This window comes from Salmo salar, chromosome ssa10 (genome assembly GCF_905237065.1).
Source record: "Salmo salar chromosome ssa10, Ssal_v3.1, whole genome shotgun sequence".
NCBI lineage: Eukaryota > Metazoa > Chordata > Actinopteri > Salmoniformes > Salmonidae > Salmo > Salmo salar.
Genome location: NC_059451.1, coordinates 88,449,208 through 88,462,515, shown reverse-complemented (window position 1 = coordinate 88,462,515; position 13,308 = coordinate 88,449,208). Strand labels below are relative to the sequence as shown.

At 43.3% G+C, this 13,308-nt stretch overlaps 1 protein-coding gene across 2 annotated transcripts in view; it reads left to right on the top strand.

Moving 5' to 3' along the window:
• Positions 1-13,308, top strand: part of LOC106560819 (N-terminal EF-hand calcium-binding protein 2) — a 151,234-nt gene that overhangs the window by 52,035 nt on the left and 85,891 nt on the right. For both annotated transcript variants that reach the window (XM_014124148.2, XM_014124147.2), the window contains exons 3-5: positions 8,366-8,474; positions 10,484-10,509; positions 10,866-10,963. In XM_014124148.2, the coding sequence (XP_013979623.1) occupies positions 8,366-8,474; positions 10,484-10,509; positions 10,866-10,963 (233 nt within the window). The remainder of the gene's footprint in view (positions 1-8,365; positions 8,475-10,483; positions 10,510-10,865; positions 10,964-13,308) is intronic.

Below are 13,308 nucleotides of genomic sequence, written 5' to 3'. Positions count from 1 at the left end.
CAGCATATCATTATGGATATTTGCATGTGCACACAGATACACACACACGTATGCATGTGCACACACACACACACACACACACACACACACACACACACACACACACACACACACACACACACACACACACACACACACACACACACTGTACTGAGCACTGACTCTTGTTAATCTACTTGATGGATGAGGATTACATGACAGTCTGTCGTTGTACCATTTGAATCAACTCTTAGCCAAAGAGGAAAAGGTGATCATTTATTGGATCTTCTTCACCCATCATATCTCCATAAAAAGCCTTAATGTACTAGATTACAGTATTAGGTTCTGACTATGCTAAATAACCCTCAAGTACTTTGTGCACAGTCCTTTGTAATGATTAGGGGTAACTGATTTTGTACAGTTGAAGTCGGAAGTTTACATACACCTTAGCCAAATACATTTAAACTCAGTTTTTCACAATTCCTGACATTTAATCCTAGTAAAAATTCCCTGTCTTAGGTCAGTTAAGATCACCACTTTATTTTAAGAATGTGAAATGTCAGAATAATAGCAGAGAGAATGATTTATTTCAGCTTTTATTTCGTTCATCACATTCCCAGTGGGTCAGAAGTTTACATACACACAATTAGTATTTGGTAGCATTGCATTTAAATTGTTTAACTTGGGTCAAACGTTTCGGGTAACCTTCCACAAGCTTCCCACAATAAGTTGGGTGAATTTTGGCCCATTCCTCCTGATAGAGCTGGTGTAACTGAGTCAGGTTTGTAGGCCTCCTTGCTCGCACATGCTTTTTCAGTTCTGCCCACTATAGGATTGAGGTCAGGGCTTTGTGATGGCCACTCCAATACCTTGACTTTGTTGTCCTTAAGCCATTTTGCCACAACTGTGGAAGTATGCTTGGGGTCATTGTCCATTTGGAAGACCCATTTGCGACCAATCTTTAACTTCCTGACTGATGTCTTGAGATGTTGCTTCAATATATCCACATAATCTTTCTTCTCATGATGCCATCTATTTTGTGAAGTGCACCAGTCCCTCCTGCAGCAAAGCACCCCCACAACATGATGCTGCCACCCCCATGCTTCACAGTTGGGATGGTGTTCTTCAGCTTGCAAGCCTCCCCCTTTTTCCTCCAAACATAACGATGGTCATTATGGACAAACAGTTCTATTTTTGTTTCATTAGACCAGAGGACATTTCTCCAAAAAGTACGATCTTTGTCCCATTGTGCAGTTGCAAACTGTAGTCTGGCCTTTTTTATGGTGGTTTTGGAGCAGTGGCTTCTTCCTTGCTGAGCGGCCTTTCAGGTTTTGTTGATATAGGACTCGTTTTACTGTGGATATAGATACTTGTGTACCTGTTTCCTCCAGCATCTTCACAAGGTCCTTTGCTGTTGTTCTGGGATTGATTTGCACTTTTCGCACCAAAGTACATTCATCTCTAGGAGACAGAACGCGTCTCCTTCCTGAGCGGTATGATGGCTGTGTGGTCCCATGGTGTTTATACTTGCGTACTATTGTTTGTACAGATGAACATGGTACCTTCAGGCGTTTCGAAATTGCTCCCAAGGATGAACCAGACTCGTAGAGGTCTACAATTATTTTTCCAAGGTCTTGGCTGATTTCTTTTGATTTTCCCATGATGTCAAGCAAAGAGGCACTGAGTTTGAAGGTAGGCCTTGAAATACATCCACAGGTACACCTCCAATTGACTCAAATTATGTCAATTAGCCTATCAGAAGCTTCTGAAGCCATGACATAATTTTCTGGAATTTTCCAAGCTGTTTAAAGGCACAGTCAACTTAGTGTATGTAAACTTCTGACCCACTGGACTTGTGATACAGTGAATTATAAGTGAATTAATCTGTCTGTAAACAATTGTTGGAAAAATTACTTGTGTCATGCACAAAGTAGATGTCCTAACCGACTTGCCAAAACTATAGTTTGTTAACAAGATATTGTGGAGTGGTTGAAAAACTAGTTTTAATGACTCCAACCTAAGTGTATGTAAACTTCCGACTTCAACTGTATGTTGCGATAAAAATAGTTTGACTTCTTAGTGAGTGTATTTTGAGCAGATTGGTTGGTAGTGCTGTGTTCACAGTCTGTGCTGAGCTGCTATTGCCTGGGCTCATGATCATTTTAAGTCACGGCTGTTCCCCAATATAGATACAACTAAACATCTCTATGTGTTCTCCAGTCCTGAACATCAAGCCTCACCAGGCCTCTGTCTCTGTGGCCATGTTCTGAGGGATGAGTAGTAGGAGTCGATTAAATCTTAATCACGTTGGGCTATTGTTCATTAATTGATCCTGTCAGTGAGGCTGAGGATCATAATGTTTAATGAGGGTAGAACTTCGTTAATGAGGGTTGAACCCCACTCTCATCATGACAGATGACAGCCACTCATTGAGGAGACACGGGATTTATAGATTACTCAATCTCTGTCTCTACCAAGCTCTGCACTTAATGTAATCACTAATGATACAGTATGTTGCTGTATGCTTTACACCTACGCTAAAGTCTGTTCATTTATGTGGTAACATCTGTTGGTATGCAGCTGGTGTGTGAGGAGTTGGGTGTGTTCCTTTATCCTGGCAGATAGGGCAGGTCTGGCTGTGCTGATGGATGGAGGGAGATAAGGATAGCTGACAGCCTTGTGTGAGCCACTTGTGTTCCTCATTTATCAGCCAAAACAGGCCTCTGTCTCTGGAACAGGCCCTGGCTGTGTGTGGGGCCGATCCTGTGTGTGTGGGGCCGATCCTGTGTGTGTGGGGCCGATCCTGTGTGTGTGGCCGATCCTGTGTGTGTGGGGCCGATCCTGTGTGTGTAGCCGATCCTGTGTGTGTGGGGCCGATCCTGTGTGTGTGGGCCGATCCTGTGTGTGGGGGGCCGATCCTGTGTGTGGGGGGCCGATCCTGTGTGTGTGGGGCCGATCCTGTGTGCGTGGGGCCGATTATGTGTGTGTGGGGCCGATCCTGTGTGCGTTGGGCCGATCCTGTGTGTGTGGAGCAGATCCTGTGTGTGTGTGGGGCCGATCCTGTGTGTGTGGGGCCGATCTTGTGTGTGTGGGGCCGATCCTGCGTATGTGTGGCCGATCCTGTGTGTGGGGGGCCGATCCTGTGTGTGTGGGGCCGATCCTGTGTGTGTGGGGGCCGATCCTGTGTGTGTGGGGCCGATCCTGTGTGTGTGGGGGCCGATCCTGTGTGTGTGGGGCCGATCCTGTGTGTGTGGGGCCGATCCTGTGTGTGTGTGTGTCACAGGAGGTTGGTGGTTTCCATGTGTTTGATGCTATTTCATTCGCTCCGTTACAGCCATTATTATGAGCTGTCCTCCCCTCAGCAGCCTCCACTGGTGTGTGTTATCATTTTCAGACACTCACACACTCTCTCTCTCTTTCTCTCTCGCTCTCTCGCTCTCTTTCTCACTCAAACACACACACACACACACACAGACACATTATCACTTTCAGACACTCACAACCACAACTTGTTCTCTAATGAATCTTCCCTCAATCCATCATGGGAAGATATTCCTCTGTGTGTGCTAGTCTTGCTTTGTAGGGGGCTATTCTCCTGTTCTGAATGGATGGATCCCTGACATGGACCACATCAGACAGGAGATAATAACTGTAAAAAGGTCCTTTATTAATCCAGGAGATAAAAAAGAGAAAAGATGGGTCACTGGAAATGAATGAGTATATCTCTATACCCTTTACCTGGATCAGGTCATTTGAAATGAGGAGGATGGGGAATAGAGGAATTTTTATTTAACCTGGCAAGTTTGTTAAGAACAAATTCTTATTTACAATGACAGCCTAGGGCCAAATCCAGACAACGCTGGGCCAATTGTGCGCCGGCCTGTGGAACTCCCAATAACGGGCGGTTGTGATCCAGCCTGGAATCGAACCAGGGTGTCTGCAGTGATGCCTCTAGCACTGAGATGCAGTGCCTTAGACCACTGCGCCACCCAGGAGCCCGAGTGGTGAGGAGAGAGGAGAGAGATGTGCACAGAGTGAGATTGAGACATCCCAAGGAGGGTCAGCTCACTTTTTCTGGTTGCCATAACAACCAGGCAGCCCTGCGCCCCAAAAAAACAATGATTAAGGATAGACATGAAATACATAGTGTATGTCTCTTCTTCTTCTTAGAAGCGAGCAGGATGTGAGAGCCCTGCTGGAAGTTAAAAGTGCTAATTGCATCCCTTTTGTCCGTAGCAGCAAATTCTGCATAGCGTCGTCCCCATTCCCGTCTGCCCACTCAGACATATCAGCAGAACTGTTCCCATCTGTCTGATGTACCCCTATATGTCCTCACTTCAGATCCCTCCCCACATACACACACTTATAAATTGTTATCATAAAATAACACCACTGGCTTTGAGGTCTTTTCATTACTTTGAATGTTCCCTCTTATCTGGGCTCTTAATGTAATCTGAAAATCGTGGCCATCTGAGCAGAGCTTTTCATGCAGCTTGGCATTTACAGTCTGTTATTATCAGATCCTGATTCTAAGATATGAGTGATAGTCCACCCATTAACCTTGAACACAGAGAACGTTCTCTTCCCTGTTGGTGAATGGAGGCAGTGCTGGAACCTGTGATCTGCCCACATCAGAACCTATCCAGCCCTTATCCCACAGTACCCACTGAGCTTCAGCAAACTCTAATTTAGAGTAGAGGATGGCTGGGTTGGGCTGGCATGCTTTTTCATGCAATGGTATTCCTTAGTGGCGAGTAATGTGGTAAAGTGGGTCAGTGTTTAATTAACTAGTGGTACAGTTGTGTTGTTCTGAGGCTCTACCCCTCGCAGAAAATGGAGTAAGACAAGGGGACACAGAGGAGGGGTACCCTCTTAGAAAAAAAGGGATCCAAAGGGTTCTTCAGCTGTCCCCGTAGGAGAACCCTTTTTGGTTCCTGGTAGAACCCTTTTTGGTTTCAGGTAAACCCTTTCAGGTTCCATCCCTCTGTGGAAAGGGTTTTACATGGAACCCAAAAGTGTTCTACCTGGAACCAGAAAAGGTTCTTCAAAGGGTTCTCCTATGGGGACTGCCAAAGAACCCTTTTAGTTTGGAGATGAGCCTGTGTTCAGTAGAGAGATGGCTCTGCTCTCTATCCTTCCTCCTCTATTCCAGCAGTTCACTCAGCTTTTATGTGCCTATGCGTGTCTCTCAAAAGCAAACAAGAGACAAATGACAGTGACAATGGAGAGAAGAGAGAAAGGAGGGGTGATAGAAAGAGCAATGATAAAGGTAGAGAGAAGAGAATAAACAGGGGAGGGATATCAATAGGATAAAGAGGAGGACTGAAATAGAGAGAGAAGGATGGAGGGGGATGTGCTTCTGCAGCCAGTTGTCATTTCAATTCAAAGGACTGGATTCAAAAGATGTTCTCTTTAACCTCTTAAGGATTTTCGCCTAAAATGACATACCCAAATCTAACTGCCTGTAGCTCAGGCCCTGAAGCAAGGATATGCATACTCTTGGTACCATTTAAAAGGAAACACTTTTGAAGTTTGTGTAAATGTGAAATGAATGTAGTAGAATATAATACATTAGATCTGGTAAAATATAATGCAAAGAAAACCTTTTTACAAACCTTTTTTTGTATATTTATTTTGTACCATCTTTGAAATGCAAGAGAAAGACCATAATGTATTATTCCAGCCTAGGTGCAATTTAGATTTTTGCCAGTAGACAGCAGCAGTGTATGTGCAAAGTTTTAGTATTTATTTGTATTTCTGTTCAAAATGTTGTATCAAGACTGCCCAAATGTGCCTAATTTGTTTATTAATAACTTTTCATGTTCAAAACTGTGCACTCTCCTCAAACAGTAGCATGGTATTCTTTCACCGTAATATCTACTGTAAATTGGACAGTCCACTAATCCTAAAGAAGTCTCAATAGTTCTGGTTGGTGGCAATAACTAAAACCACTCATTATTTTTAGGCTTGCGCTGCAGTCATTTTCATACACTGGAGTTTAGAGCCCACACTTTGTCCAATAGCCAAAAGTCCAGCTGAACAGCTTCAAGGGCAAACATAGTGGTATGAATATTTCATTTCCTTCCTATTCACATGGTGAGCCAGGGCACAGCACGGCTCCACAGGCTCCTGTAGTCCTTAAAAGCTGGCTGGAGTCCTCCTGGCTGGGACTGGGCTTGGAGTCTGGGGCTAAGGGTGGGGCTGGGGACTAAGTTTGGTACCGGGCTTAGGTCTGTTTCTAGCCCTGTTTCAGTTGGAGTCTGCAGCAGACTCTCTCCCACCTCCAGCTGCCTGTAGCAGCCATGTACAGTTGAAGTCGGAAGTTTACATACACCTTAGCCAAATACATATCAACTCAGTTTTTCACAATTCCTGACATTTAATCCTCGTAATAATTCCCTGTCGTAGGTCAGTTAGGATCACCACTTTATTTTAAGAATGTAAAATGTCAGAATAATATCAGAGAGAATGATTTATTTCAGCTTTTATTTCTTTCATCACATTCCCTGTGGGTCAGAAGTTTAAATACACTCAATTAGTATTTGGTAGCATTGCCTTTAAATTGTTTAACTTGGGTCAAACATTTTGGGTAACCTTCCACAAGCTTCCCACAATAAGTTGGGTGAATTTTGGCCCATTCCTCCTGACAGAGCTGGTGTAACTGAGTCAGGTTTGTAGGCCTCCTTGCTCGCACACGCTTTTTCAGTTCTGTCCACACATTTTCTATAGGATTGAGGTCAGGGCTTTGTGATGGCCACTCCAATACCTTGACTTGGTTGTCCTTAAGCCATTTTGCCACAACTTTGGAAGTATGCTTGGAGTCATTGTCCATTTGGAAGACCCATTTGCGACCAAACTTTAACTTCCTGACTGATGTCTTGAGATGTTGCTTCAATATAGCCACATCATTTTCCCTCCTTATGATGCCATCTATTTTGTGAAGTGCACCAGGTCCTCCTGCAGCAAAGCACCCCCACAACATGATGCTGCCACCCCCGTGCTTCACAGTTGGGATGGTGTTCTTCGGCTTGCAAGCCTCCCCCTCTCCAAACATAACGATGGTCATTATGGCCAAACAGTTCTATTTTTGTTTCATCAGACCAGAGGACATTTCTCCAAAAAGTACAATCTTTGTCACCATGTGCAGTTGCAAACCGTAGTCTGGCTTTTTTATGGAGCAGTGGCTTCTTCCTTGCTGAGCGGCCTTTCAGGTTATGTCGATATGGGACTCGTTTTACTGTGGATATAGATACTTTGTAGCTATTTCCTCCAACATCTTCACAAGGTCCATTGCTGTTGTTCTGGGATTGATTTGCACTTTCCGCACCAAAGTACGTTCATCTCTAGGAGACAGAACACATCTCCTTCCTGAGCGGTATGACGGCTGTGTGATCCCATGGCGTTTGTACTTGTGTACTATTGTTTGTACAGATGAATGTGGTACCTTCAGGCGTTTGGAAATTTCTCTCAAGAATGAACCAGACTTGTGGAGGTCTACAAAAAAATTTCTGAGGTCTTGGCTGATTTCTTTTGATTTACCCATGATATCAAGCAAAGAGGCACTGAGTTTGAAGGTAGGCCTTGAAATACATCCACAGGTACACCTCCAATTGACTCAAATGATGTAAATTAGCCTATCAGAAGCTTCTGAAGCCATGACATAATTTTCTGGAATTTTCCAAGCTCTTTAAAAGCACAGTCAACTTAGTGTATGTAAACTTCTGACCCACTGGACTTGTGATACAGTGAATTATAAGTGAAATAATCTGTCTCTAAACAATTGTTGGATAAATTACTTGTGTCAAGCACAAAGCAGATGTCCGAACCGACTTGCCAAAACTATAGTTTGTTAACAAAACATTTGTGGAGTGGTTGAAAAAAGTGAAAGTTTTAATGACTCCAACCTAAGTGTATGTAAAGTTCCGACTTCAACTGTACTTCACTCTAGAATCATTCTGAGATAAGGCCTATATCAAAAGCTCTGCAAGTGGTTTTCACTTCATTGATCTTACAGCTCGCAAATGCCCAAAGCATTGTATACATTCTTTATCATAATCAATAATGGTTCAGCATTGAGCCCGAAGATTGCAGGGAGATTTTTATAGATCGTGATGCGGATGATGAAGATGATGATGATGATTATTGTTATGACGATCATTATGCTGGTTTTGACATTGTTCGTGATGATAATGGCGATAATGATATAACGCTAAAGAGGATGTTTATTGATCACTGTGTGTATATGATTGTCACAATGAGCCCAGGGTGTAATGACAGTGATCACGGTGTGTGTAGTTGCATGGCTAATGGTAGCGTGGCTAAGGGCAGCTGTTAACCTGATGGATGTCTCCTCCTTTCCTCTCATCTGCTCCTCTTCTGCCTGCAGATGATGGGAAGCTATCTCTGGACGAGTTCCAGGCGTTCTTCTCCGACGGGACGCTGAACGAAGAAGAACTGGAGAAGCTGTTTCACACAATTGACTCTGATAACACCAGGTGAGACAGAGCATCACATCTCACTGCAACAGCAGAGCAGAGCTACTGATGGGCACAATGGGTCTGGACCTCAGTGTGGAGATATCATTGAAGCTATATGAAACTATCCTCTAGTTCTCTAGTCTACTTTTATCCATTGCTGGGCTATCCCAGAACCTCTATTCCCCTCTATTCATGCTAGTAGCCTGTTCACTAACATATAGGGCTGCAAAAGACTTGTGTGCGTGTCTGCATATGTGAGTAAATGGGCGTATCCTATAGGAATGTGTGTTTGTGCTGTGAAGTGCTATACAGGCAAGTTGATGTTTATTGTCATGAGTCTTGTCTTGGAGGCAGAACTGAGCGATTTCCCCTTAGATGAGCCAGCTGCAAAGACAAAATTGGCAATATTGTAAGAATTCATGAAAACTAAAATGTGCTTTTTGGTCTTAATTTAAGTTTAGGGTTAGGCATTAGGGTTAGCAGTGTGGTTAAGGTTAGGTTTAAGGTTAGGGTTAGGTTTAAAATCAGATTTGATGACTTTGTGGCTGTGCCATCTAGTGACCACTCTGCAGAGCTGCCTCCAGAACAAGATTAATGACTGAAACGCTAACCCGCACTATACAGTAGGCCAACTCTGCCTGTGTGTATTTTGATCTAGTGAACTAGATCTGTAATATGTAATTCATCATCTGGACTGTTCAAATAAAGTGTGTTACATTGAGGAGGAAATTTCACAAGTCTGAGCTACAATAAAAAACTGCCGTGTGTATGTGCGTGTGTGTGTTTGTGTGTGTGTGTGTGTGTGTGTGTGTGTGTGTGTGTGTGTGTGTGTGTGTGTGTGTGTGTGTGTGTGTGTGTGTGTGTGTGTGTGTGTGTGTGTGTGTGTGTGTGTGTGTGTGTGTGTGTGTTTGCAAAAGTATACAATTTATCTATACTCATAAATATCACATCCACTTTTTGAAGGTCTTTTGATGTGGAACTGGTGTAACCTTCAGCTGACAGGCCTTTGTTGATGACACCTTTAGATTAAAAAAAGAGAAAAGGAGAATGATGAAGAGAAAGATGAAGCATCAGGAAAAGAGATGGAGAATGATGAAAGAATTGCAGAGACTAAGGCCAGTCGTCCAGTTCCTGTGTTACCTGTGGTCTCTCCTCTTATCTCCTGCCACTCTTTCTGCCTTTTACCCGTGGCTATCCATGACATCAACCTTGTTATTTTCCGACACTAAATGCTTTCTCTCATTAGAATATCAATTTAAATAACTTTATGGTTCCCCTAAATTTCTCTTTAATCAGGACTTTATATTTTTTATCAAACACATCTTTAGATATTATCAGAAAGTTTCCTTCACCATTACTTGTTTTATTTATTTAACTAGGCAAGTCAGTTAAGAACAAAATTTTATTTACAATGATGGCCTAGGAACAGTGGGTTAACTGCCTTGTTCAGGGGCAGAACGACAAATGTTTACCTTGTCAGCTTGGGGATTCAATCTAGCAACTTTTCGGTTACTGGCCCAACTCTCTAACCACTAGGCTACCTGTCACCCCCATTACTCAACAGTATAACCAGTTACTGTTGGGGGGTAATTGATTGGCCTGTTTAGAATGTTAAATTACAATGTAAGCTTTTGCTATTTAATGGCAATCTAATTTATCAGCTGACTGGACCACAGCAAGCAAAGATGAACTGTTCTCCTTATTCCTGCTCCTCATCAATCTGGTTCCGGCAGATTGTAATTTGTAATCAGTGATATGTAGCAGTTTCATGCCAAAGAATAAGATTCAAAATTAATAACGATTTAGTGACCTGAAGCTGAATTCATGGGCACAGATATGCTTCTGATTCAAGTTCGGGTCTTGTAACCTGCTGGTCCCCCCTGATGGATAAGTATAGATATAGAGGGTTTATACTGTAGATCCATGTTGTGTCGCATGCCAGCCTTTCCTCTGTTTCTTACCCCATTCTCCCACTGCCTCTTCCTGCTCTCTCTCTCCCTATGCTGCTCTAACCTGTGGTGTGTTAGTAATGTTGACACTAAGGAACTCTGTGGTAAGTTTTAACAGATTCATCTGTGTGTGTGTATCTGTGAGCTTTACATGACGTTTGTTTGTGTCTTTGGATGTATTGGATATGTGAACGTATAACCAGATTGTTAATATGCCATGAGTAGTTTTTCATCCCAACCATCCCAGTAGAATATCTGCATTGATTAATCACGTAGCTAGTCCGTTATCCCATAGATCACATGAAGTGCCTGTGTGTGTGTGTGTGTGTGTGTGTGTGTGTGTGTGTGTGTGTGTGTGTGTGTGTGTGTGTGTGTGTGTGTGTGTGTGTGTGTGTGTGTGTTTGTGCATGCCTGTGTGTGTTTGCCCCTCTTACCACTGTCCTCTTCCCTGTCCTTCCAGACTACTTTGCCAAACACATGGGTGACTATGAGGGTGTACTGGCCTCCCTGGAGACTCTCAACCTGTCCATCCTCAGAGCCATGGACTTCACCAAGAAGGTGAGTCTCAACCCGGTACACTACACTAATAGGTGCTATTAGATGTGTGTGTGCATGTCCGTCTGCCAGTTTGTCCTGTCTATACTACTGTATGTATTAATCATTTGCATGTGTTTTCAGGGCTGTGTTGGTCATGGAATTTTGAATGACGGTTATTACTCAGCCAAATGACCGCGGTCACAGTTATAACCGTTGGAATAGCAACGGCAAAAAAACATTTTTTTTATTAAATGTAAGACACACATGTTCTCCTCTCCCCCGCTCCTGACTGCATGTGTTGCCATAGAAATAGATTTCTATGGCAGCCCAGGTAACCGAAGACTTGTTTGCAACAAAGTTGCATCATGTTGTTAAGAATCCATGTTATCGTAGAAACCAGTGGCGTTCGGGTGTCGTTTAAGATGTGACAGGATCAATATATTTTGGGGGGAATATGGCCATATTTTATATTACAGCCTATTGGATGACTGTCATTCATATTCCATTCACCCAACTGAATGTAACGTCGATAGGTTTAGGCTACTACATGATACTCACATTTTCCCTATATCCATCATGAGGTTGCTACAACTTAGCCTATGAATGAAAGTTTACAACATATGTGGACAGAGAATTTTGAGTAATAAAGATGACAGACAGTGGTGACACATTCATATAATTCCTTCTCGCATCTATCTACACTCTTCCTTTCTCTCACATTTTCCCTTCGCTTGTAGACTTCAGTGCACAACACATCAGCTGTCTGTGGCCAGGTGAAGAAAACATATCATGACTGCTAACCACTAAACACAGCCTACATCACTGTCACGTCAGAGTCAACATAGCTACTAGAACTAACGTGTTAGTAAACCCGCAACAATCAGGCAGTACAGTGTACATTCAGCAGCAAGCAGTTTAGCAGGTCCTGGTGGCAATAAATTAATCAAACCAAAAGTTTACCTTGACTTGGAAGAGTTCCAGTGTTGGATAGTCATAGTCAGGTAACTCCCCTTCCCCTTCCTCTCTGTTTGAGCCAGGTGTATGAGTAGGCTACACTAGCTAGCTGCATTAGATATTAGCTAAGTAAGTGAAAGTAAAAAAAATAGGGCCTCCCGAGTAGCACAGTGGTCTAAGGCACTGCATCGTGCTAGCTGTGCCACTAAAGAACCTGGTTTAAGTCCAGGCTCTGTTGCAGCCGGCCGCGACCGAGAGACCCACGGCGCGGGGCACAATTGGCCCAGCGTCGTCCGGGTTAGGGGAGGGTTTGGCTGGCAGGGATGTTCCTGTCCCATTGTGCATTAGCGACTCCTGTGGCAGGCTGGGCGCAATGCACGCTGACACGGTCGCCAGGTGTATGGTGTTTCCTCCGACACATTGGTGCGGCTGGCTTCCGGGTTAAGTGGGTGTTGTGTCAAGAAGCACAGCTCTTTGCCTTTCTCTCCCGAGTCCGTACGGGAGTTGCAGCAATGGGACAGGTCTGTAACTACCAATTGGACAAAAATGTTATATTTATATATATTTATATATATATACACAATGAAATATAGCTAGCTCTCTCTATCACTCTCTTGCTTCTCCTTCACTTTGGAATAAATGTATTTGTTCAAAACTGTTCAACTATTGTCTTTCTCTCACTTTGAGTCAACTACTCACCACATTTAATGCACTGCAGTGCTAGCTAACTGTAGCTTATACTTTCAGTACTAGATTCATTCTCTGATCCGTTGATTGTATTTGTTAATTCTCCCCGCAACTAGCATAAAACAAATGTGCCTGATATGCAATGAGTCTGTAGCTCTCGTGAAAGCAGGCAATGTTAAGCGTCATTATAACACCAGGCACAGTAAATTCGATCAGATGTATCCCCTGAACACAGAGGTGAGAACAAACAAGATTAACCAACTCAAATCCCAATATGAGAAGTCTACCAAGGTCCTTGTCAATTCTCTGACAGCCTAACAACGTGCAATGGAGTGTTCACTGAGGATAGCTTGGGTTTTGGGAAAACACCCCAAAACAATTCAGACGCTGAGATGTTAGAAGAATGCATGTGTGAAGTTGCTGACACCTTGCTTGAGGGTTAAAAAAAGATGAGCTCAGGGAAAATATCAAACAGATCCCACTGTCAGATTCCACAGCAATGAGGAGAACTGAAATATTAGCTGAAGATTTAACTTCACAACTTGATGTATAAGGGCACAAGGCGAGACCCAGATGCAGACATGGGAGTTAGATGGTTTGAGTATTTATTAAACAATCCAAAAGGGGTAGGCAAGAGAATGGTTGTGGACAGGCAAAAGGTCAAAACCAGTTCAAAGTCCAGGAGGTACAGAGTGGCAGGCAGGCTCGAGGTCAGGGCAGGCAGA